Here is a 27,872-nt window from a genome sequence, read left to right as displayed (position 1 = left end):
AAAAAGAAAAAGGAAAAAAAAAAGTAAGTGCCAGAATCTTAATTACTACTCAGGTAAGGTAATTGTCAGGTAGAACAGTCTTTAGGGAACTTACAGCTAAACTGGGTCAGATTTAAGTCTCTAGAACCCGCAGAAGCTTAGCACAGGTACGGAAACTCGCAAGCCTGGAGTAAATTGTAAGTACAGCGTACTCCTGTCCACTTATAAAGTCAGTTCTGAAACCTCTGGAATTTCTAAGATATAAGATAAATGCATATTACATGGGAAATATTGAAAAGTATTACACCTAATTTAATCCAGAAGACACAGTAGTGTGATACGAAGATTATTACCGTGTTCTGGGAGCAGCCACAAGCTGTAGATAGAGAGGGTACAAAATGTTCACCAGACATTACATTTTTTTTAATCTAAAAAACATTTGTAAAATGTACTTGATTTTTAAATAATCACTTAACAAGGCAACAAACCAACTACAAACACATAATAAATAAGGCTATTAAAAGGTCACAATTGTAGTAAATTAGTCAGAACTATAAATGGGACATTAGAAACACTATGTTTTTTCCTTATATGCTTAATAACCAGAACAAGAATTAAAAAAGAATCAGTTTATTTCAAAGTCTGCTTCTTATATTGAAGCACATATTAAAGCAACAGTACAATGTTCATAAAATATAAGTGTGATGCTGTAACATTTCTTACATGTCAGAATACTGATATTTGTATGTATACTAAAATAAGAATTTTAAAATTGTACAAATAGATACATTAAAAATGACATAGAAATAGGGCGCCTCCCACTGCAACAAGACAGAGTTTTTATATCTGGCACGTATTAGTTCAAGATGAAAGTATAAGCAAAAAGATTTACAAGAATCAGCAGTAACAAGTTTGATGCTCAAGAGACATAATAGTTGTACATTGTACTGTACATACATCATATGGGTTTAAGCTGGCTGAATATTATATAGTTCAAGTTTAAAAATGCACTACCATATAGAGTGTCCGTAGTTTAAGGCGAAATTACAGCTCAGGACTGTTATCTTTTCTAATTTGTGGAAGCTTCTTTGACATAAAAGATTTAGATGTTCATAATACATAAAAGATTTCCCTTATCTGTAGGTTCGCTTATAGCATTTTCCTTCATTTAAATATTTTGTATTTCTTAAGTGGGTTTTTTCCTCTAGTGAAGTTGGCAGCCAACTTCTATATTTGCCTTTTGTAGGAAAAGGTACTTCACAGTATTTACCACTTCTACGTCCTTTTTTATCAAAGGAATCCTCTCTGTCAAACTCAAATGTTTAAATGAGATTTTTTCTTGATTTTTAAAAAAATACCTGCTTACATTTCTTCTGGATTCTTCAGAACACGGGACACAGTTCTTAAGGCCAAATCTTAAGCTCTATTGTTAAGAATCGTCATCGAAAGTGTCTTTGGAGCCATACAAGTCTGCAAGTTTCTTAAATCGAGGTCCCCAATTTTGTAGATAGTCGTAGTCCAAATCAGAATCTGTTGTGGCTGACTCTAACGAGCTAAGTGAACCAGCCACCGAGCCTCTCCCTTCGTAGCCATAGATCTGAATAGAGTCATAAGGAGGAGCAGTCGGATCGTTATCGGCCTCCTGTATTCTCGTGTTGATGAAATCATCAACATCAACGCTATTAGGAGCCGGCCGAAGCCCGGGTCTCGGCATGTACTGATACTCGGGTTTTATGTCTTTACGGGGAATAAATCCATTGATGCCATCGGGGTTCTGCAAAGTAGCTATGTCAAAAGCTTCGGTGTCTTCCTCTCCCCCACCTTCATCATCATAAGTAATAATGTTCTCTCGGACATCTTCTTCTTCAAAAACGATCAGAGGTTCTTTTTTCTGCCTTTTCAGTGTTACAAACAACACTACAATGACTACAGGAAAAAAAAAAAAGGCGAGTTAGTCTGCACTCAAACAGCAGCTGCTTTATAAACAGGTTATTGCACTCACTGAAACCTCAACATTTGTGCTGCAGTTCATCGTGTATTGTTGCTAACAAACACCTGCATTTTTGGCATACCTAGCGAGGAACAAGCACTGATGTTTGTACACAGAACCGAACGTACTGATCTGGGGTTTTCTCTCTGGGCTGAATGCCACTGCTCTTTCCAGTTGCTCATTACTGCACGACTAATTAATTTGTGGGCCCCCAGTGCTGCCGGAAGGCTGTGGCACCGCCTTCGAGCAGCCCGACCACATGTATATCTGCAACAAACCAAAGACGAAGCTTTACTCTCTCCTGTATACCCAAAGCTGAACTCTAATTCCACATTTCACTTCCATGAAAATGGAATTTTTCTTAAGCAACACCTCAAAACACATGCCTCCGTTGTTGTCTTCCTTCTCACTTCAAGTTTCTATAGAATAACTTAAAAATATATGAGAAAAGGAAGACTATAAATTACTGGGGGCAAATGAAAACATTTCATATAAATATTTTCAAATCATCAGGAAATGCTTTACAGCACTGTCTTAAAAGCAGGTCTTCCGAGCCGTTCGTTTGTCTTCACTACGAGAGGAGTTGGAGGGAAATAGCTGTCAGGAGCCATTAATCCTGGCTGACCTCAATAAGGAACCTGTCATCCAGGGAAGATCACAAAACTTAAAACGGTATGTCATGACCTCCTTTAAAACGGTGTCCCCGATTACCCGATGCCAGGCCGCAGAAGGACATTCTCTGAGCACATCTAGACAAATGCATCGGTGTTTGCTATTGCAGCTATCCTGTGTTGCGTTTCAGCCAGGCAAATTAGTACCGCCTATAAAAATAAAAGCTAGGAAATTAAGACTCATTTATCCACCTGGGAGCTGAAGGCAAGGTTAGTTTTTTTAACACAGACAAGTGAAGAGTAATAAGCAAAGAACTTTTTTACCTAACAAAATCACAATGCAAGCAAGAATGGCAATTAAAGCTCCGGTGCTTAATCCAGCATTGAGGATGTAGGCTTCGGCGTTGCAGGAGAGCAAGGAGCCGTTGCTGTCACAGCCGCAGACCCGAATGGTGAGGGTGTTGGTGCTGCTCATAGGGGGGACTCCACCATCGCTTATTACGATAGGAAGAAGGTATAAATCTTGCTTCTGGCGACTAAATCCTTCACGCCTGACCAGAACACTCGCTGTGTTATCTGTTTAAAGAAGGGAGGTAGTCATCGTTATTTTTTCCACAAAGTCAACCTCTTACTAAATATTGGGAAAATATCTCTTGCTACAATGGCTCTGAATTTGCAGATGCTTTAGCATTATTTGCCCAATAAACCAGTACAACGTATCGCCTTCCTAATGACCCAAGAGCAATTACAGTATTGTGTTTCATTCGTGCAGTACCACACTCAATTTTAATTATTTTAGGGTGATGAGAGTAACACAAGGAGAACAAATAATCTCTGTTAGTATCTCCTTTTAAGCACCCCACTGCCTTTCTGGGAAGCTCACAATACTTCATCAACTACCCGAATGACAGGGCCTTGGCATTGCTTCTTTGAGCTGGTTCTAGTTCCTTTCCAGAATTAAAGCCTTCAAGTGGAGGGGAAAAAAACAAATCCCCCTGATTTAGTGTTCTTGGTGTCAGACCTAGAGGAATAGAATGCAGAAATCTGTACCAAAATGGCCTATGTTAACGAGCCTCCCACCAAAACGAAAAGCCAACATCGAATCATAGAATTGTTTTGGTTGGAAGAGACCTTTAAGATCATGGAGTCCAACCGTTAACCTAACACTGCCAAGTCCACCAGTAAACCGTGTCCCTCAGCACCACATCTACACGTCTTTTAAATACCTCCAGGGATGGTGACTCCACCCCTTCCCTGGGCAGCCTCTTCCAGTGCTTGACAGCTCTTTCCGTGAAGAAATTTTTCCTAATACCCAATCTAAACTTCCTCTGGTGCAACTTGAGGCCATTTCCTCTTGTTCCATTGCTTGTTCCTTGGGAGAAGAGACTGACCCCCCCTCGCTGCCCCCTCCTTTCAGGGAGCTGTAGAGAGCGATGAGGTCTCCTGTCAGCCTCCTTTTCTCCAGGCTGAGCACCCCCAGTTCCGTCATACATTTGCTGCGTATGAGCAGATTTGAGCCTCAGTGTTAACCAGTTTCAGTAGGAAACGCTGAAGTAAGCAGTATTTTATCAGAACCTGGTTTTCACCCAAACTCCCAAAGTCAGAATTCAGAAAGCTCAACCATACGTGCACAGTATGTCTGGGCACGTTTTGAATTGCGTGGACAAGTTAAAAGCACTGCTAGAACGTGATTTCCCGTTGCTCTTACTACACGGTTGCCTGCCATGGACCTCCTGGTGCAGGAGGTGGAACCCAAGCTGCCACCTCGGCACAGAAGGCCATTTCGGACAGTCCTTCACGCTTCCTGAGGCAAAGGCACTTGAAAAGGGAAGCATGTGACATGAAAGGCCGGGGCGAGACGGCCTGCACTTCCCGCTCCCAGCCACGACGGACAGAGGTGAGGAAACACCAACAGCGTTCCTTTGCTGTGCTCCGTGTTTCTCCCTTCGCAGACTGAACCAAAGTTTATACAATTGTAAACATCCTGAAGTAAAGAAAATGAAACAATCATATCCGTGGGTTTCAGAGCTTCAAAAACTAGTTCAGGATGAGGATTTACTTTGCCCAACCTCTTCTGCTTTGCCATGTTCTTTATTTTTCACTTTTTAATGGAAAGAAGAAAAAAATAAAAGACCGGTTCTTTTATCTACTAAGGGAGGGCTATTCACCTCCAACGGTACCCATTTCACTATTGCCTCGGGGTACTGCAGAAGATTAATCATTTTCCTGTTGAAGAGTCAGCATAAATTCCAGCATTTAATAATGCAAATCGTAAAACCTCTCTTAATGATCTAATCACTGCTATTTCCGTGAAAGTTTGTGAATAAATCATACCAAAAGAGAAGTATTCTTGCCTTATATTAGGCGCCCTTGCAGGCAGTACCCCTGATGTCGGACAAGCTCTGAAATTGTCCCCAAATTTGGTGGACGCAGGCCAATTTATGGGATGAGAAGGACGTTTGCGCTAGGGCTCTGCTTATCTGACTCTCCCACTAGGAACGTCTGCAGATCACACCGGAAAGGATGAAATTTTTTCAGGGCTGTCCTAGATATAGGATCTGTTTGTCCCGTGCCCAATTAATTCATCTCCCCACATCTACACCTCTCCTGCCAGGCCCACCACGCCTGATCCCCAGAGTGGTCACCTCGGCGTGACAGAACTGTAGTCTTTCTGGTACTGAAGTCTCACAAAAATAACGTCTGGATAGAAAACAGCTTGCTAACTTCTCCTTTACTTGATGGTCATATTTGCTGAGAACAGAGAAGCTGATAAAGGTCTGATTATTTATTGCTTGTGGTTTTTGGAGGTGCCCTTTGTCTCTTTGCAGAGTCTTTCTAACCTCCTGAAGGTCTACATGCCACATTTGCCCAGCTAGGCTTTGTACCACAATTGTTTAAAGGACCTTAGTGACATCAGTGCCTGTGTGATAGGAATCTTATCTTAGGACTTAAAATTAATGGGCTCGTAACAATGTGGTATAAATAGAAACGAAACATCTAATATCTATTAACCTACCAGCTGATACTTGAACTAATATATATTGATATAGAATAAAACTACTCCACAGGGTTCTCTAAAATGCATTTAATAATTCATTTCCTCAATATGAGAACAAAGAACTGCTCTATTAAATGAAGGAGCACAATAGGAGAGATTATTCCTGTGGCAAAAAAATACGAACATTAATAGCGAGCTGAGCTACAACTGCCTAGAGGCTGCAAAGGCAACACGGGAGGGAACACAGGCAACATCATACATTTGTATATTTAGTCTGTTGGCTACGCATTTGTAGTTCTATAATATCGTGTTGTATTTTTCTTGGATTTTGGCAGCTTAAATAGTATTCCTAGCTAGAAATAAGAAAAGGATGGCAAATTATTCAGTTATTATACAGACTGGCCAATTCCACCGCAGTCAATTACATTACACGAAGGCTGAATTTGATCCAAGGGTTGATTTATCTGGTGTAACTTGAAGGGATTTCTAGTTTAATATAATTTTTTAAAAAGAAAAATCCAATCAGCATGCCTGGCTAAAGTTTAAAAAGGACTACCATATATCAACCCTAAAAGGCTGTTTTTTAAACTTTTTTTTTCTGTTTATGTTCACTTCTCACATTTAGAAGAAACATAATATCCATAAGAGGAAAAAACCCTCTTTTACCTAGATAAAAGATAACATATAATCCTAGCTAATATTCTCGTCCTTGCTTTTTCATTATTTTCAGGTCCCAGGAGTACAACTATAATCCAGGTATAATGGCATTTTTTAAGCCAAGAAACAGAAGTTAAATGTCAATACCAGCTTAAAACTATCACTTAACACATATGGGAGCTACTTGACTGACAGTCTTAACGAACACAATGGGGGTTAACACAGGACAGAAGGAAGAAAATAGCCATCTCAACGCCATCCAGAAAAATACACACGCTCTCATTTTTCCAGCTATTATTATCCGGGATATCCAATATCCAAAAGCGTTGTAAGTGAAGATGACCTATACTCTCCATGAAATCTTCACAATTACTTTATGGTGATCTTTAGACTGATCTTCCTCGCCTTTGATTTTTGTCTTTTTCTCTGGTGGTCTTACTGATGGTTTTCCAATTTTTCCTCTACCTACAGGCAAATGCAGCTTAGCTTTTGGCGGCTTGTTAACATATCTATTGTGTAAGGAGCCTCCGAGATTAAAGCAGCTGACTGCAGCGTGCGGCAGGTGTCCCTGCCCGTGGCCGGCGGGTTGGCACTAGATGATCTTTTAGGTCCCTTCCAACTCAAACTGTTCCATGAGTCTATATGAGAATGTGAGTGCTGATTCAGCAAGAAAACTAAAAAAAATCAGGCATCCAGTTGTCCGAAATCATTACCGGGCAGTGGCAATTGCTGTGGATAACCCATGGCAAAATCCCCTAACTTTATTGTTCACAGGTTTCAAAATGCCTTGATTAAAAGGTCTGAAATTGAGAGCCAGTGGACATGTTTCTATTAAAAAAGTGGCTTTTAGTCCCTCACAAATTAAATTTCAGCCTTTGTAAAGCCCTGATTGGTGTATCTGAGAACATTGCTGCACCTCGCCTTTGCCGTCGCGGTGTAATTCGCCCTTGCGCAGCGTGGTGAAGCGAGGGGGTCGCAACCCTTCCAGCAGCGTCGGGTGCGTGCCAGGCCTCCACGCGAGGTGAGGGAGCCCAGGGAAAGGGCATTTCAGCTTGGGATTAAAAACAAGAAATCCATTTGCTAAAAAATCCGTCTCTCTGCTGTGAAGCGTCACGAGCCTCTACCGCTCTTTTGAAGCTCTGACTTCAGTGGGAGTAAAATTGAGCCGAGCCTGGGCAAACACAGTGCTGTTTATTTACGTGGTTTAATGTAAGTAAACAGCGCAAAAGTAATTCAGTGTTTTATCACAGCGTGTGATAAGCCATTATCTCATGTTTTCTATGGAAGATAGTCTCAGCTGAAAAACTTGGTAACACAGTAGGCTATTAATAGGATGTAGAATGTGATTACGTTTTTTGGATTACTGCAATATGTGATTACTTTTAGGAGTTGGTAGAAAGAAACTCTATTAAATGATAATTATAGGACTGTATTCACTTTAAAGTTCTGTAATAGACCCAAACAGTGCGGTTTTCATTAACTGTTCTCCACAGTTAATAAAGCCATTTTTCTTTAAAACTAGCAATTCCCTCTGAAAGCCGTGGCATGGTGTATAGACTACTCAGATTTACAACTGAAGAAAGAAATTTTAAATGATCATGTAAATTATTTGACTTGCGAACAGTAACACTCGCAGAATTTTTTTTTTATATGGAAGTACATAGAATTTTAACTTTTTTACTTTGCTCTCTACTGTAACAACTTATTTAAAAAAAAACAAACACGGAAATAGTTAAATTAGCGACATTGCTGAGCTGAGGATTGCACAAATACGAGGGAAAGGCAGGATGGAAACGGAAGGATTTCCTTACACTATTCATTTCCTAAACGCGAATTATACAGGACAACTCAATCCTTAAATACTGTCTTGTTGAAACAACCTTTTGTAGTATTGTCAGGTGATGTCACTACGTTCAACTGACATCATCGTTTCCGTTACAAAACGTTTTTATCTGGGTGTATTCGTCCTTTAAAAAAAAGCATGAATTTGCTGCATATGGAAATGAAGGATTAATGGAATGGGCTGGAGTCAGGAACCATAGTACCCCTTGCCTGCAGCTGCATCAAAGGCACCTCAATTCTGACCTACGCTTCCTCTGTTAGACTATAAAATCTAATCCTTTTTTGGCTTGATGTGGTGACCATAAAATATCTTTTAAAGAGAAACTTGGCCTCAGGGTCTCAAGCAAAGAATACATTTTTATTTACTTCTCTCTGAAAACACATTCATCATTTTTTTCAAAAATTGCGTTTTACTACTTTAAAGAGAATAAATATCTGCCCCCTCCACTGGATCCTTCATGAATTGCTTATGTACGTACAAGTGTCAAGCACCGGGCAACGGTGTTACTTTGATCCCTCAAGAATAACAGAAATTTTGGTTGGGAACTCTGATGATAATTACCCGCACTTCAGACGTGATAGAGAGATAAAGCACACCGCAACATAACACTCGAGAGAAAGAAGTTGTTACTGAAATCATGTATCTGGATTAGGTTGCCTTTTGCACTTCTGGCAATCTGGAAGAAGTCCTTTGGATTCATTATTTAAACCAGTTCAACAGAGTTCTACATTCCAGAAAGCAGCCAAGTTTTCCTTCAGACATTAAAGCGTGCTAATTAAAAACAATTTCTCAGAAGCTGAAGCAGTTTTTTCCCTGTACAGGAAAATAACAAATGAACTTTGAACGAGAATATCATATTGATTATCATTAAATAAATAGCATAAATATTTATAATGGCGGAGAATAAATATTTATAATAGCTGAATATGTCTTTTTTCTGCTTTCCCCCTCTGGCTTCCTCAAACTCCGGCAAGTTAGGTTCACTGATGCTATTATGTTAGATGATCAAATAAGATTTTGATGTTCACCTATGCCTGGGGTTTTTTTTTGCCTACGAATTTCTTACATCTTAACATCAATCTGAATGCAAGGCTAAACTGTATCTCATGAAGAGAAAACTGGCAAAGGGATTGGGATACCCATATCCTGACATTCGCCCAATCTGGGTATGTTTCACACAGAAATCCACGCAGGTATCTCCTACAAAGGACAGTTAGTGTGGCAGTGATTTTATCCCATTAGGAATCTAGTCCATGTCTCTTGTGATCCATAATTTAAAAAACTAGCAAGCAGAGAAAGGTGAAAAAATACAAGCAACCCAACAATTTTCCTGCCTCAGCTGATTTTAGCTTGGCAAGTGAGTTTTCTCTAAACCGAGGAGATCTGCCAATTACATTTAGTGAAAGATTTTGTCAATGTTTTTTACCCTCCTCCTGGGAGATAGAATGGCAGTGGATTTTCCACGTAGGGTAGTATCATGTGATTTAAAATATGCATTCTAGAAAATGAAAGTGCGTTAACAAACGTTACATTATTCCAAGAACATCCCTGTATTTCAGCTGTATTTTTCCTGCTTTCCTCCCCTAAATCTCTGGAAAACAGATGCTCTGTCAAAGTTAATGAAAATGCTGTTGCATAACATTACGTTGGCCATTAGTTTTCCTTTGTCATTTCTTTGGACACTGATATAGAGGGAATCTTCACACAAACCTCTGTTGTCTCTGAGTGTAAAATTTGGATTATGAATAATTTCAGGTGGTAAACTGAAGATAAATCTTGGTCCATTGGCCGAGTCATCCTTGTCATCAGCACTAATTGTAATGAATTGCTGTAAGAGAAAAGTAGTCTGTAAACAGCTCCTTCTCTGGTTACATCACATACAGACAGCATGCTGAGAAATCCCTTGAATACAAAGAATTTCGATATAGCACAACCTCCCCCAGATACCTCAACAAATGTATGCTATTATCAACACAGAGCACACTCAAAACTAGAACAGGCAATCTTTATTTGCTATTACATTTAACCAATGCAGAATTATAGATGGAAAAGCTTACACCTGTGTCTATCTTATATCCACCTATATATCTTGTATACAAATACGTGCTAATGATAACTTAGTAAACTAAATAAAATTATGCAGAAAATTCAGCAGCTCAGAGGGAGTTTGCACAACGTCCTAACTCCAAAAGGGGCATTATTTCTATATGATACTAACCCCTCTTCCTCACAGATCGTTCAGGGGTGAATCTGTAGGCCAAACCCTTCAGCGCTGTGCTGTGATTCTTCCCGTGAGATACTGAGTGTTCCTCTAATACCCAAAACAGGCTCCCAACTGGGAAAGCTGCTCCCAAACAGCTTCATCACCCGTGTGACGGTGGGTACCCACAGTCAACACTGGTCTCATTCAATGCACAAAGCACTGTTACCTATAACCGTTGATGATAGCAATTCGAAATAAAAACCCCCAGGAAAGCGCCTTTCCGTCTGCTCTAGGAATTTTGGTCAAAATTTCAAACCAAACATTCATTTACTACAACTCATTTGAGCTGCCAACACAAAACTGGGCTACCGCCCTGAAGAAAGGAATTCCTGCGCAGGGCACAGTCATACCTGATTGCTTCGAGCATTCTCACAGACAAACGCTTCATAGGCTGCTGCAAATTTTGGAGCGTTGTCATTGACATCAACGACCTTAATTGCAACTGGAACTTTGGCTTCCTGGTGTTGTTTGTCTATGGGAGTAAGCAAAAGCAAAATGAACCAGAAGCGGGAAAACCCCTCAAAATAAACAAGATCCCAGCTGTATCCGGGTAAAAATTAAATAGGCTAAAGTACTGCTATTAAAATTGACTGCAGCTTTTCAAACTGGCACAATTAGAAGACTACAGAATTTATACCGTTGATTATAAAATATCTCCGTGTAATACTTACAGACTTCAACTGCAAAGACGGAGATATTATGCCAAGCAATTTCTTCCCTATCCAAAGCTTTTATTGTCTTGATATTGCCGTCTTCTGCATTAATCATAAAATATCTTTCAAGGTCAGTGTGACGATCAATTGAATATCTAAAGAAGATTGAAAGTCAGTAATTAGATAGAGTTAGTAGTTTCATGCATCCAAATTTGTTCTATATTGTTATTATTTTTAAAGAAACTTAAGTAATATGCTTATTGTTACCCGTAACATCACTGTCAAAGAGATGATACGCGGTTCTTTTAAAAGGAGATTCATCTGGCTGGTTTCTACTTTTGGAAAAAATATTACCTCAGAATGTTTGTAGAAAGTGAAAATTATTGTTCTTTGAAGTCTCTATGTTAAAGCCCCAAAATATTCTTTATTCTCTTCTCTTATAAAACATGATAAAAATATCTACTGAGATATTTATGCTTTCTTCTGTTCCGTGTTAATCATGAAGATCTTTTAAGTCTTCTGATCTTTGGATTACTCAGAATGTTAATTGATCGTACCAGATTATTAAATATTATCCATTATCTACACATTTGTACAGCTTTATACAGCTCCGATTTTCCTATCTTTACCTTGCAACTCTCGGAAACATTAACTATAAATTATGAAACTCTGTTTTGTGGGTAATCTACACCGAAAACATGACAAACAAAAACGAACGAATAGAAGCCTACCCAGTGTAACTGCAGAAAGTAGGGGTGTGTGCGTGCTTGTCAGTAGCAATTAATACTTATCAATTACCCAACGCAACCTCTAATCTACTGCGCAGACTTCTATCTTTTGAGAAAAAACATGCTGTGATAACAGCGTGGGATATTTCATAGAAAATATAATTTAGAATAGAGTGTAACACAGATGTCCTTAAGTATATTTTAGGTAGACACGGCTACGGTTTGCTGTCGGGGTGATACAGGCTTTGAGAAACTAGTAGCTCATGAAACAAGACATAAAAACAATACCGTATAGTCAAAGTTATTAGTATTCTGGGTGAATTTAGAATATTACTATGCTAGATCTACCACACTATCTTAATAACTTGCATAACGATTCTAAGAGGTCACGCTTAGGAAGAAAGTGTTTGCTCTAATGAAGCATACCTTATAGCACTGTTTGCAGCATCGGGGTCTTTGGCATGTACTTTTCCAACCACAGTACCAGATGCTGCGTTTTCTTGTACTTCAAAAATATAACTTGGCTTTAAAAATACAGGTGGCTCATCAGCATCTTCCACTGATATCTTCACCGTCACCGTGTCCTTGAATGGCCCATTGCTGATGAACTTCGGATCAATATGTACGTTGGCTGCCTCTACCTTCAGACTGTAGGACTTTTTGGTTTCAAAATCCAGGAGCTGCGAGGAACAAGAAGACAATGCATTCCACAGTTAGGAAAACTAGAGTGTCAAAGCAGTAAGCGGTCCCCTAGTATCCAATGACATAAAACAAATGTGAGCATCTCTCAACAAGCTTGGACTGAAATGTGTGTGTTTAAAAACATAAAGACTCAAATGGAAGGAGCTACATTCTATGTACAGAGCAGCACAGGAAGGCACTCAAAATCCCAGAATCTCCTGGATTGGAAAAGACCTGTAAGATCATCTAGTCCGATAATTAACCTAACACTGACAAGCCCACCACTAAACCATGTCCCTAAGCACTATATCTACATGACCCTTAAATACCTCCAGGGATGGGGACTAATATCACGACAGAGTCCTTGTCTTGCTCTGTGCTTGCTGTATCACTCGGAAAATCATCTCTACTGGGAAAATTAACCTTTTCTCTTCACGCAGCCTTCCAGGTAGCACAAAAGAGTGATGGATAGGAAAAGGGTTCCACAAAATACCAGACTTGGCCTATCCCAAGCTGGCAGGCATTCCTTGAGAGGTAGGGATGTGGCCTGAATTGCTGCTGGGGGCACCACGAGATAGGACAAAGAGAAGTCAAACTATTTAAGTAGTAGGGGAAATACGAAGATGGTGTGCAGTGCTTTCATTTCTGCTGTTCTCTACATCAGTAGATCTCCTAGCACTTCACAAAAGGGAGGTGAAATAATGCCCCATGAGGTAAGCCCTTTTGGGAGCCTGATCAAAGTCACAGCATATCTGCATTGTCATCGACACGAAATGGCTGCGGTGTTGCAGCACTGGTAGCCTCACCGTGACCGTGCCTCTAAGCATCTGAGAAGCTGGTGCCAACCACAATTCCCAAAGTATGGTAACACCATAGACTGAGCGGTATGACAGTTCACCCACGTTTTAAAATACACAAAAATACACTCCCACCTCCAGAACAGATAGAGTAATTGAACCACGGCATAGTTTTGACCAGAGGAGACTGAGAGACTGCCCTGATGCGCAGGGCAGGGCTAACTTTGCAGTTAAGTTGCCCGGGCCTTTCCCTTTGAGTTTTGATTATCTCCAAGAGAGATGAATAGCTATAAAGATACAGGGGGCAAAATAATAATGCTTAAATAATGAATAAGACTTATAATTTGTAATTTCAAATTCATTTCATACCACTATTAAAGATCACACTGATAGATTGTATATGAAGCCGCTTTTTGCATAGCCTGTGACTCCTTCGGAACAATACTGTGGACAATGCAGAGCTGAAGAATTCAAACTATAGGGCATGAGGCTGTTCAGACCGAACATAAAGCAACAGTGAATGTCTGCTACTTATCAGCGCTAGGCAAAACTTCATTAACAATGAAGCTGATGGCATTGTATTTTACCGTGACTTTTTATTATGAATTCATTTAGTTTGTGCAATTAATCCACTGTACAGTATTTATGTAACTCTTCTTGGTTATTTTCTTCCATTCCAATTCAGCTAATGGGGAAATGGAATATTAAGAGTTAATCACAGCTTTAGGAACAAATCATGTGACATTGCATTTACTGATACTTTAGCTTAGGTGGTAATCCATTATTACCAAATACTCTGTCAGCAACGAAGAATAGCACACGTCAGTCGGTGTTACTCACCTTCTTAAGCTTTACAACACCTTCCTGAGTCTCATAATCTGTTGTAATTTCAAACATATCCATGCCATCTCCGTCAATGATGCTGTAAGCTACCAAGCCGTTTTCCCCAATGTCTGGATCTTTGGCCTTCACTCTTCCTACCTCCTCTCCTGGGACAGCTGCTTCCGACACTGACATCTGGTACACACCTGGCGGAAGAAAAAAAGCCATTCGCCTTAAGTGTGCAGTCTGCTCTCCAGTTGTGTGTTTACTCATTTAACTAGTAAGTTCCAAAAAAACGCAGTAATTTTTTACATTTTCAAATCCCCTGAAGGAATGTTATGTTGTAAGGAGCTCTGAGAAGCAAGTCATCTGTGAAATCTTAAAACACATTGCTAATCTATATAAAATTACCTCCTCACTGACGTTTTACACAACATCTGTGTATCTCTCTGTTCTGGGTGGGGTTAAAAAGACAACCAGTCATCCAGAATGCAGAAATTGTTGTGACATCAAGGTTATCGTTCATATCTGAAATGTTATTACAAAAACGGAAGGAAAATTCTCTTTCATATGACTCATGGTATGACCTTCAACTCTGTAGAGTCCAGAAGAATTTCTGCCCATTCACTCAGGAGCCACAAATTATTTACAACGAATTGGATAAGACCTCGCTGGCTAAAGAATAAATCTGCTGCTCTCTATGGCTTTAATTTGGAGTGTGAACGTATAGTAGTAATGATTAACATTTAATACAACAGAGAATACGTACTGATTTGTATGGGATTCCATACCAAAAAAACCCCCACGCTTTCCCTCATCAAACTCCAATAGGAAAACCATCCTGAAACATCCCATGGATGTGTTGCCATACAGGTTTTTCCTTGCGTAGTAAGGGACACCAGAGGAGAGCAGTACTGGTCCTGGATAAACCTCTCTCTCCAGCAGTTCTCCGTTAGGCAGCATTGATTCCAGGACCTTCCCAAGCCACTCCAGAGCTCAGATAAGATAACCTGATCCTAAACGTACAAATCCTATGACAGCACTTCCTGCCTCTCCATTAACATTAATAAATTGAAAAAAAAAAAAACATGAAAAAATAAAATAATCTAATTTATATTCCCGTCCATAATTGCTCTTTGCTGCTGCACGAGCACCCTAGGAACATCAGGAGACTTACACCAGGCAGGGACTTGGCTCATTACCCATAAAAACAATTGGCACATGTCATTGAAATAGGTCATTAACTCCAGTCACAAAGAACCCAAAATTTAAGCACATAACTCATTAAGGGTTTGAGCAATGAACCAAAAAAAAAAAAAAAAAAAAAAAAAAAGAGAAGAAGAATAAAAATCGATCACTTGGATGCTTATATAAACAGGTCAAATCCTGGTTTTGAGTTACAAGGCATTCCAAATTAAGGTTTTAAGTTGGGCGTGAATGATTAAGTAGAGTAACTGCTGTTTGGCATTTCTGATAATTTTAAATATTCTCCCAAAACACTTAGCAAAGTGGCTTTGAATTTGGAGGAAAAAAATCCATCGTGTGATGAAGTTACTTAACAGAATACCATGTGCTGGTGTCCCAGCTTATGATTTGAAGTGAAAAGGTATGTTTGTGAAGTATGTAAAACCTGACATCCTGACATTTTGGGGATTTAATAGTTTCCTGTCAGAATGGTAGAATATGCTGACATAGATTTTTACATTTAGGGACTGGCTATGTCATTTGAGCTCTGGCATGAGGGTCCGGGAAGCTCGGAAGAAGACATTGGAAGAAGAGCTGTCCGAGAGATGGTGGTGTCCGGGAGGTATCAGTGTCATAATGGTTGCTCAGAGGAGAAACAGGGTGGGCTGGGATGGTGCGCACACTGCACTCCAATACCCAAAACCCATGCAGAGATGAGATGCAGAACAGATGTGTGGGTCCATTAATGTACTTCCACCCAACTGTGAAGACTGAATCTGTTAATGTCAGCCCTGATTAATTTTATATGTGAAAAGTAAATAGTACAGGTATAAAAAATGACTTTATTTGACCACCAGCTATACACTTCAACCATCAATTTAAAAATGGAATTGTACTAAATTTGGGTTGTATTGCCATGGCAAATAAAAGTCTTGAGGAGTATTCAGTCTTAACTTTTATCCTCGGGGACATTCACCATTCCCTGAGAGTGTTTACAGAAGTAAAAGATGAAGCATCAACACTTAATATGAAAAGCTATGTGAAATAAAAAATGATGCTCACTCACTTGAAGGTCTGTCAAAGACCTGAAAGGGCATAATCAGGAGCTGTTAATAGATTGTGCAACACTTTCATCAAGGGCCAAGAAAAGCAAGAGACTTCAAGCCTGAGAAACACAGCTGTAAGAACGTGAAGTAGATCTCCTTCCTTTGTCCGTCTTTATGAAAAAACAAAGTGGATTTGTTCGTTGACAATGACTATCAGAACTATGTTTGCAAATCGCTATGAACTTGGAGTGCCGAGAGGCGTGACATGAGGCCGCTTGGAGACTTCTTTCGAACACCGTCGATCAGACCGGGGAGCTTTCTGCTGCGCACCCACAACTCTGCCAACACAGGAGAGTCTGTGCCTACACAATACACGCGGGGATTTTTGGTTTAAGCTCCTCCTATTTCCCTGCAACGATTACGTACAGTTCTCATGGTCTGAGCAGAGTAGTAAACACTGTCTGCTTTTTCTGAAGTGCCTTTTACAGCCACACTGTAATTATGAAATTGGGAAAGGAAGTAAACCAGCTTACCCCAGCACTGCTGCAGGGCAGATAAATTTTCTAGTATTTTTGACAGATTTGGTTTAACACTCAAGAAATGGGGCGTCTTTCTCCATTGACAGAGAAGTCCAGGCTGTGTCTCCTGATCATATCATAGGTATATTTCTAACATAACATGGACCAGTAGTTTCAAAAATTAAGTGTAGGGTTAGGAAACTTTGTAATGTAGTCTTGACCTTAATAAAAGTCTGACTTTGCAACGCAAAGCAAATAATCCAGATACTAAAGCTCTGTATGTTACTAGCGAGAACGCGTAGATAATATTTATCTAATCACGTGTGCTGTGATAATCCATCAGTTACTGCTTTTTGAGGTTTTGAAAATGTCTGATACCATATGAATATGGGTACTGATAGTAAATGTGAGTAAGGGTTTTACTGTTACTTACTCTGTGGGAACTTTGGTGGGTTGTCATTGACATCTGTAAGTGTAATTGTCACTTTGGTTGTCCCTGAGAGGCCTCCCATGTGTCCTCCCATGTCTTTCGCCTGTATTACAACGTGATACTCTTCCTTAGCTTCTCTGTCCATATTCGGAAGGGCAGTTCGGATAATTCCTATAAATACAATGACAATATGGCACATGCAAATTTTCACATCACGAAAAAATTGGATACTGCAATTGTAGTTTGCATTAAAATACAGCAATATTTGCAGTGATGGTGCAGATTCTGTTCTCCCTACACTGTGCATCACGCTGTGCAAGGAAAGTAGCCCAAATATCCAACACAGTTGAACATGGAGCAACCCTGGAGAATCACAGTTCAGCACAGACACTGCCATTTCTATCATACCGTATCATACCACAAAAGAAATAGTATCATCTTCCTAGTGTGTACCCAGAAGCTCTACCAAATGCCAGGGGACCAACCTGCGAAAGCGCTTAGCTAGAATCAAGAGCGAATGAAGGAAGCTTTGCTCAAAAACATCAGTAGATATCCCCAGCTGTACTGCCTCGGTCAATATATTTAGTTCTTCATTTTAATGTATTCCAGTTATGAGGTCCTACTCAAATAAACTGCTCAATAATACCTGTTTGAGCTTCCACCGAGAAGTACGGCTGACCTTCAAGAATACTGTAAACCAATTTGGCACTGTTCCCATAGGTAGGATCATCAGCGTCTGAAGCTGTTACCTGAATAACTGATGTACCTAAAAATGGAAAGCAAACACAGAAGGAATCCAGTCAGAAGCAAACGTGTCTGTAAGAACCGTGTGGAGATGCTTTCAGTCATATGGCATGATTATTTCTTAACTTTTTTTATTTCCAGGTTTGGTAAATGAAAAAATTTACTTGGCAATTTATTTACAACAAAATAGACTCATACGATCCAAAAAGATTTGTCACCAGCCGTGATGTGGATTAATGGTCTAAGCAGTGAAAATATAGAAGTCAGCAGTCACTCTATACCATTATGGTTTTTTTCCTCAGTAGGTTAAGCATTATATTGCTTTTGTTGTTAGACAGCCAAACAATAGAGTTTTCTTTTTAGTTTTCCTCAGTAAGTTTCAGAGAAATTATTGCTGTGGAAATCTCTGAGACAGACACAAGCTCAAACAGGACATGAAAATGGAATAGATAGTGCGGCAGTAACTCCTTAGCTTTATTACACAGCTCTGCCAGAGGAATGGTATTGATGTTTACCCCAGAGAGGATTCACACTCCATAAATTCCAGGGGACCCTCACGTTCCTCCTAGGGGGAAATAGTCCCGTTCTAGGAACCACCTAGAGACATTTCAACCATGACAGTTAGTAGCTGTGCAGGGTTTGATTTGGTCAGCAAATTAGGCAAACTGAGTCACTGGCTGAGCATGAAGTAAATTTTACTTCCCAAAATTCTAGACGATTAGAATTAAATAAAGCCAACACGTACTGACAATGCAGCATCTTCCACAAGGCCAGGAACAGAAGTGCATTTATGAGTACTTACCTACATTTGACCTCTCTGGCACATTGGCGTGGTAGTTTTCATGAAGAAACTCAGGTGGGTTGTCATTTATATCTTGAACTTTAACTATGAATTCAGAAGGTGGTTCCAAAGGTCTGTTAGTGTTCCTGTCTACAGCTTGTGCCGTGAGAGTGTACTGAGCTCTCTCCTCCCGGTCCAGTGTCTTTGTTGCATGGATGTTCCCTGATTTGTCATCAATAACAAAAATGATTCCTGCTCCTTCACCTGAGAGAATGTATTTAATGTTTCCATCTCCAGAATCAATATCTGAATGAAGCTACAAAGAGAGAAACAGACATAACAAGATGATATACAATTCATGTATGTGTTTACAAAACAAAGACGTTCATGAAATTACATTTCATGTGTGTGTTTATGAAACAAAAAAGTACATGAAATTACTAACATTTCATAGTTTTCAAAAATCGTGTCCTACATCAGACAGTAACGCATGCTCGGCCACGTGCTGTGAGCACATCTGCCCTGCATTCAGAGAAGGTTCTTGCACGGACTTGCATGCTACCACTCATAGGGTGCTACTGAGAGCCAAGCTTTAAGGTTTAAGGAAGAGAACACATGAGAAGATAGTTATAACAGGTTCTTTACACAAATGAAGTTGGAAGGAAGCGTCATTTTTGCAAAGACTTTGCGCACTTCATACTATTCATACTCTACTAGGTTGCATGTAAAAAGCTGTTCAGTGACAGATGGGATGTAACGAATGAGCCAATCAGTGATTGCCAACTAGTTTTTAATTACAACCTCTTTAATATAAAAGTAACAAATGCTTACTAAACATTCTTACTTTCTCAACCAATGCACACTTCGGTTTGACGAATGGGAGAAACACTGCGCCAAATTACAGATTTACTGATTTTATATTGGCCTCTCCAAATTGCACAATACTAACCATCTTTTAAACCAGATCACCCGGAATGGTATTTGCTATCATTGATCCCATTCTCATAGAATCATAGAATAATTACGGCTGGAAAAGACCTTTAAGATCATCAAGTCCAACTCTACCGGGCCCACTTCTAAACCATGTGCCTGAGCACCACATCTAGACGGCTTTTAAATGCATCCAAGGATGGCGATTCAATGATGTCGCTGGGCATCCTGTTCCAGTCTTTGATAACCCTTTCAGTGTAGAAGTTTTTCCTAATATCTAACCTAAACCCGCCCTGGTGTAGCTTGAGGCCATTTCCTCTTGTCCTATCGGTTCTAACTTGTGAGAAAAGACCAATGCCCACCTCGCTACACTCTCCTGTCAGGGAGCTGTAGAGAGCGATAAAGTCTCCCCTTGGCCTCCTCTTCTTCAGACTAAACAACCCCAAGTCCCTCAGCCAGTCCTCACAAGACATTCTCAAGATCCTTCACCAGCTTCATTGCCCTTCTCTGGACCCTCTCCAGCACCTCAGTGTCCTTCTTATACTGTGGCGCCCAAAACTGAACGCAGTACTGGAGGTGGGGCCTCACCAGTGCCGAGTACAGGGGATGATCACTTCCCCAGTCCTGCTGGCCACACCATTCCTGATACAGGCCAGGATGCTGTTGGCCGTCTTGCCCACCTGGGCCCACTGCTGGCTCACATTCAGCGAGCTGTCCACCAACACCCCCAGGGCCTTTTTTGCTGAGCAGCTTTCCAGCCACTCCGCCCCAAGCCTGTAGCGCTGCGTGGGGTTGGTGTGACCCAAGTGCAGGCCTCGGCCTTGTTAAAACTCATACTATTGGCCCTGGCCCATCGACCCAGCAATCTCCACTCTTTTGCGCTGGGGTTAACTCAACACAATTCTGCTGACCATTTATAAACTGGCAAATGTACTATTTTATTTACATATTTATATTCTGTTATTGTTAGATAGTAAGAGAATAAAAAATCAGTCCAGGATGTGCGTACATACACATCTGCACACAGATATATATCTCATGCTACACATAACCCTCACATGATAACTTGAAAACAAAAGGATGAGGAGATACCTATTGAGCATTACGCTTTTACTGAGCTGCTGAGTTTGAGATTACATTTGTAATTACTATTTTTAAAGACCCGAGAATATCAGATATTCTTGAGACGTATTGTTGCTCAAGCGGTTGCTGTGGTTCGTGCTCTTGTGTGAAATAACAGCTCAGACACCTTCATTCAAAGACTGCTGAGGTCAATGGAAAAATTTGTATTCACTTAGGTAGTATTTTGCTTAGCACCTTAATTGAGCTTCAATAAAATGATTAATTCTAGGTGAATAAGTAGCTGCTGAAGAAGCAGCTAATACAACAGAAAATAATGGCAAGAAAAAAGCAACTCACAAAATAATAATATAAATTAATAATATTAATTGATGAATAACGAAGAAATTCTTTCTTACCCTTCCTACTAGTACAGGATCTGGTCCCGTATACTCTTCTATAACAAAGAACTGATTCCACACCCAGCCTCTTTTTGAGCGATGCAGAACTTGTCCTTCTTTTCCTTTTTCATGGTGACCATGAAGCGATGGCCTTGCGTGGTTCAGTTTTTCTGTAGTTACGGCATGGCTGTAATACAGCATGCCCAGGCAGATAAGAGCGGCGTGTAAACAATTGTCCTCCTTCATTTTTGGTTATTTTGTAGGCACAGGAGTATCCAAGAATCTACCCCTTCCACCTTGGAATTCAACAAGTTTGGGGCTGTTGAAAAGTTTCAGATGAAATGTTCTGCACATAGGATGCCACCACACATTAAACACATCACTTTAATGCTCTGCAGCTTCCCAACTTAATTCCTGAAAGAAAGTAAAATGGAGAAGTTTGTCAGTTCTTTTACGTCTTTGAGGTACAATATTTTTTTTATTAAGCAAAATAAAACTGGGACTATCTCAGAAAATTTCAAGATAATAAAAGGATTAAGATATATTCATAATTATGAAATACCGAGTAACGAGTATATTTGGTGTTTTGTTACCTCTAACTGCCACCTGGTAAAATCTCCTGACTTGCTGGTTAGAGCACTCATTTGGAAGTTGAAAGATAGAGAATCATATTCTCTCATGATCCTTCCAAACGGGTTTACCCCAAGATGCAAGGTAACTGTAGAAATACCTAATTTATATCTAAGCTCTCTTTGGAGCTCAGATATAAGCCTTAGATATAAGCTCTTAAGCCATAGGTTTAGATATAGGCTAGATACCAAGATACTTGCTTATCAAGAAGGGAGTATTTCTACACATGCCTGGAAAAAGGCCTTTTCATGACTAACAAAGATTCATGCTGAAAATAACCACCTATACGTTTTCCTAGGCAGAAGCAGTGCCTGACAGAACTCTGCGGACCTACATTTTCGATTTAGACCCTTGAAGTAGCCCTTCTACCTCCCTCAGAGGATGAAGTCATCAAAGCGGAGAAGCAGCATTGATTGCCAATTCTGCTGTCTTTGTGCTGGTGACGACAAATGCCATAAACCAATAAAAGCATATTCAGATACTTTTGATAATATAACAATTGATTTGGCTATTTATTCCTACGTTCCCTGTGATTTAAACGACCAGAATTATATTGATTTCTTACTTTCTAATAATTCTTAAAACACTAGGTCAGAATTAATATTTGAAGCAGAAACTGCATAATACAGTGAAACCTGAACTGAGGTCTCTACCTCCAGCAGCCAACAATCCATCATAAAGTCCACTTTGACTTATCCCTGGGGTTTCCAATATATTCTCCTTCAATCTTTACAGAACAGCCAATTTTTACAAGGTCCCTACGATGTTTGTTTCAGCTTTCAGTGTGATTCACTGTACTCTTCTGCAAGATTCTAATAAACCACTTAATGTTATATTCATACAGACATATGTATAAATATATGCTACCATCTTCTTTAAAACAGGACGATTTTTTAATGAGAAATAGGGAGATTTTACACATAGTATTTGTAGCAGACAAAAGTGAATATAGGGAAAAGCTTGAACCTATATCACATTCTATAACTCCAGCAACAGATAAACATCTCAGGAGTACCAAACCCACTCATCTTGGGATGGTTTTCTCAAATTCTGAGCAGTCATGTCCCCATGTCCCTTTGCACAGTTACATAAAAGTACACACTCAACATTGACAGACGGGGGCTTATAAATAAGTAATTCATAAATAAGGAATGAAATACTTTATTTCCTCAAAAAACCCTAATTTTTTTTTGTTTTATTTTATTGAAAATGGAAATAATCTCAATTACAACACCACAATGGCTTCAGCACAATGAATTAAATAGAAGTCACACATATAGATGCAAACATAATCTGGCTTTCCTATGCATATTTATTACGTACAACATTTGGTGTATCATTTAATTTTGTATTATTGTTATATGATGTCACATTACAGATAACTCATACCAGCAGGGAAGACATGAAAAAGAACACCATCTCTATTATTTTGGTCAGAAAATGCTTTTATTCTGATACAATATGTGTGTGTGAAGTGTGGAGTATTAGGTCTGTGGTTTTAGAGCGCATTTCATATCTCCACTTTGTTGGGGGGTAAAAATAAGGTAGGACTTAAAGGACATGAAAACTGAGATTGAACCTATTTTGGAAGGGGCTTAAATATGCAAAGCCTTTCAACACTAGTTATTATTATGATAATAGTTAATTCTAAAAGGAAAGGACGCTTTTTTCCCCCTAGTGTTGTGTAGAAAAAATAAAATTGAAGCCCCTAGTATGCAGTATTTACCTACCAAGCTTCCCTATCATTTAACTTTACTGAACCGTACTAAGTCTTTTTAAACCCCACCGAGTTCTTTACTTATCCCACCGATGTAAAATGAGTCATTCTGTCCTGTTTAGTGAACACCTCTGGATTTACCTCCTTGTTGCAGGCGTAAATTTTACCCCACAGCAAGCAGGCTCTGAGGTTACCTCTTCTGGCTGCTTTGTCTACAGAAATTTATTGATGTCACCAAATTCTACATATTAAGGCTGTTCAATCTGCTTCATAATTGCATTCAGTTAATCGATGGTACTGCTGTTTGGGATGCAGTTTGCCACAGAGTGTCCTGTGAGCCAAATAGCCTTCAAGGCCATGCCCAGTATAGCTAATTACACTGGACGAGGACACTTGCGACGGGGATCTATAGCACGTCACTGGTGTGCAGCAGATAGAGGTGTTTGGGCTCTCGGACCGTTGAGCGGGGCCTACGTGCTCCAAACAGAAATGAAATAGGAAGGTACGCCCCGACAGCTGTGCGTTTTCAAACCTGCTGTGAAAAAAAAGAATCCCTGAGTAAACTGCTTACAGTAATAGATTTTGGACGCGCTTGGAAATTAACCTCACTGATAATTATTCTTCATTAACACCACATAACAATGAAAATAAGTAAACAAATATGGCCATTATTCCCAAACTTCTCAATACTGCTATGTAAATCAGTAAACACTTTATAAAGATGCTTAACGATAATGGAAGAGCCAAGCTGATACGTACGCTGCTTATTATCAGCTATTCAAGCGTGAAGTGCTGGAAACGAAACATTAATCATACATGCATGCTTAATTTACTAATAAGGATTTAGAGCAAAAATTGTCGCTACCTTTCGTTTTACCCTTTGCATATACGTGTACAGAGAGGAAGCAGTAAGGCTACGTGTCTTCAAGATAAACTATTATCTCTCATCTACTACTTGGGCAACAAAAAATAAATGACTAAGGCTGTTTATGGTACTTGCTTCTGTTTTGAGTGATAATGTGGAAGGACTCGACGCTCGTGATACCAAGTCGGCTCTTTAGTAAGTGACCTACCACTGGACAGGCTGTGATTAGAGCTGCAGGCAACAAGGTCCCCTGGCCACCTCCTGCCCCTCTCCCTTCCTGAGCTTCACACTCTCGGCTCAGTTACCTACTGGTTGCCACAGCGCTACGCTCTCCGACTCCTATCGGCATAAGAAAAGCTAATAGAATAAATCCACAGGGTTCCACTGACGCCTATGAAATTACTTAAATTCCAAACGGCTACAGTTGGGCTTTTTCTAAATTCCTTTCTTCCTAAAAGGCAAGGTGCACAAGATGCTCTTAAGGCAAAGCTAAATAAACTTCATTAAATAGCAAAGCAGTATTATTAAGGAGAAAGAAATATCTTTTTTTTTTCCCCTTTTTTTTTTCCAAAACAATCTGCTTAAAACCTTTCAAACATGTTATCGTTAACTCAGCTCCCGTAAGCCTACAGTTGCCCACTTCTTCAAGCGGAAAATACGGATAAAGAGCTAAACAATTTATAAAGCAATTCCTTTTCTCTTGTGGAAAAATACCTCATAATCCTGTAAGCGTGGAATACAGCTCTGAGGATGGCAATCGCCACAGCTGGCCGGACTGCTGCTCCGGTGAGTGTCCGCAAATTCTCTGCGTGCAGCACTTCTACTCACACGCCGCACAACACGACACAGACAGTGAACTGTCCGAATCATTTGCTGTGAATGTTTCTAGTCTTTTCTAAAAAAAAATCACAATCTTAGAGATATCCTCAACATTACTGTTGTTTCCGCACATAGATTATATTCCTCAACTACAGCAAAGCGAAGCTCAGTGGGCAGTTGACCAAACTGCAACATCCTGATTTTTTCCACTGTTGTTTAGAATTGCACAACATATAATTTTGAAATCCTAACTTTTCCTAAGAAATCTGTTAAAAAAATCTGCTTCCCACTTCCATAAACATAGCGGATGCCAGATTTGAACTAGGATGGACCTTCTTCTCCAAGGGAAGAATTCCGTTAACATATTTTAACTGCATGCAACCAAATGTTGGCAATTTTTGGTACTGAATAATGGCTCTATTGTGAATAAAGGGAATACAGGAGTTAACCAGCCACCGCACAAGATCGAGCCACATCCGAGAGGCACGTGAACGCAATGAGATTCCCAAATGCTGCCCACGTATGTTGATCAGTTGAGGTATGCCGGACTGAGAAACGTTAAAACTATATCTAGTCCACACCCTGAAAAACAACATACACGGGGAGGTGTATACACAAAATGTTTGCGTGGACATCGAAGATCTCCCTAAACACTTGTGAGAACATGCCTTCAGGGCACTTCTAGCTACATAGGTGATACGTCTGTGTTTTGCACTCGTAGTTCCCACTTGGTTCTGGAAATGCAAAGCTAAGAAGTGTCAACTTTAACATAAGAGTCTGTTCTTCTACCGCTAGAAAATAAAATCCATCAATATTCCTAATGGAAAATATGCTATTCAACTAATGAAGAACACATCTATCGTAAACCTGAAAAACGATATAACCGCGTCCGCAGACTATGGCACGGAGCCAAGCCAGGGTCTGGACCGCTCCACAACACACCCAGTCCCCTCTCCCTGCGCACCCTCGCCCCGAGAGCCCACGAAGGGCAGAGACTCAGCGTAAAGAGGTGGTGTCGGGGGGGTTACCCCTACTCCGAGGGGCTAATCTAAAAAGTCAGGCCGCTCTACAAAACTTCACACACCAATTGGAGTGACTGTTTATAGATGACTAATAGAAAAAAATAAAGAGCCAGCAAAGATTACTTTAATGACAAGACCAGTCGCGGAAGTGAAGTCTAGCCAATTTTACATTTCTTTCATTATATTTATAGCAAAACTAATCCCAAACATTCATGCTGACTTCCTGTGCGCTATTAAATGACCATATGTCAAATTATAACAGACTAAACAATTTTTCTGATTTGTCTAGGCCATAACTTCTGGATGATACATTAAAATAGCAATTGTTCTGAGGAATACACTTGGCAAAAAGCAGTCAAGAGCACAGTGTCGCAATATAATAATGGATGATTATGTTCTGAAATGTTTTGCAAAAGTATCAAGTAAATATAGCGAACTCCCAGTCCAAATGAGATTTTAGCTGTAATTAGAATTAGCTGAAAAGACGAACGATTTATTTTACAATAATTTTATCGTCAGACAAGGAAATGAATAGTTTGTTAACGACAGAATAAATATTGGATCCTATTAGTTCTGGAGTGCAGAGTGCCTGAGCTTCGGGCACCGGGCTGGAGCGGCGGCAGAGCTGGCGGAGCCCGCGCTGGCCACGGAGGCAGGAGAGCCCTGGCGTGGCCAGGCAAGGCGCCGGCATGGCAGGGCTCTCCCCCGGCAATCAGCAGCGGCAACGCTAACGAGAACTGGGCATTCTTCTGCTTTAGGGATAGGGCTGTTCTGAGCAGCCTCAGGGCTCACATACTCCACGGTTTAACTTACGTGGTCGGCTCAGAGACTTTCTTCCTTGAATACTGTGATCGGGGTGGTGAAAAATGAGCAGTTCTCAAGGAAAGAAGGTAGGAAAAAGCTTTCCAGAGCAAATAATCAGTCGAGTCCCACTGAGCCCATACTGGTTAATCTTTAGGGCATATCATGAATTTAACTACTTTACTTTGGGAGTTTTTAATAAAACACACGAATTGAGGGTTGTGGAATAGTCCTGCGCGCGACTGTTTCATTACTCGTGTGCATTGGTGAAGGTACGCATAGCAGGGCGCAGGCAGGAGTTCCGCCTGGCGTGTATTCTTATCCTCTCATAGATTGCTGTACTCAAATACCTGATGCATAAGTATTTTCAGGTAATTTATATAAATTAATATGAAAATATTTTTGGAGGATACTAGTTCTTGCTGCAGAAAGCTGTTCAGCACTAACCAGTAAGTTTCAAACATCTTGATAACCAAACGTTGGTTTTTAATTTAATTTTTTCCCATTTAACAAAACTTTGCTCTCTTCCTTGGCTTATTTCAAGAAAATGGTCCATCAAGGTAAACAAATAGCCTGGTCCCTTCGGTTTATGAAACAAGATAAAATTCCGAGAGAATCAGTACCTTCCACATTTAACTTCATTCTCAATTACTTTTTGATTTTAAACTGTTCTGCATTATCACACCAATCTTGTAATAGTTTTTAGCTTAGACTCACTGCACAATATACTTGTGCGAAGGAAGGCATCTCGTGTTATTTACATGAAATAATGTTATGCAACTTATCAAGATGTGCTATACACATATCTAGTTTGCATTACACATATAGCCAAGCCAGTTCTCAAAATAAATCCTGTAGTACTGAAAAACGCCAAGCTTTCTGTGAGATTCTAGGTACCCTAA

The 27,872-nt window shown here is 40.0% G+C and overlaps 1 protein-coding gene across 1 annotated transcript; it reads right to left on the bottom strand.

Annotated features, from left to right (window-relative positions):
• Window positions 1–1,408: 1,408 nt before the first annotated feature.
• Window positions 1,409–21,362, bottom strand: CDH11 (cadherin 11; the record flags this gene model as incomplete). Its single annotated transcript, XM_082489596.1, has 11 exons — window positions 1,409–1,905; window positions 2,905–3,156; window positions 9,789–9,906; window positions 10,692–10,813; window positions 11,013–11,149; window positions 12,149–12,402; window positions 14,041–14,228; window positions 17,205–17,372; window positions 17,848–17,967; window positions 18,748–19,042; window positions 21,135–21,362. The coding sequence occupies 11 exons, from the start codon at window positions 21,360–21,362 to the stop codon at window positions 1,409–1,411; spliced, it is 2,379 nt and encodes a 792-aa protein (XP_082345722.1).
• Between the last annotated feature and the right edge of the window lie 6,510 nt (window positions 21,363–27,872).

This window comes from Vanellus vanellus (genome assembly GCF_965231255.1).
Source record: "Vanellus vanellus genome assembly, chromosome: 12".
Lineage (NCBI taxonomy): Eukaryota > Metazoa > Chordata > Aves > Charadriiformes > Charadriidae > Vanellus > Vanellus vanellus.
The sequence above is the reverse complement of the archived record's forward strand: the minus strand, read 5'-3'. Positions and strand labels throughout refer to the sequence as shown.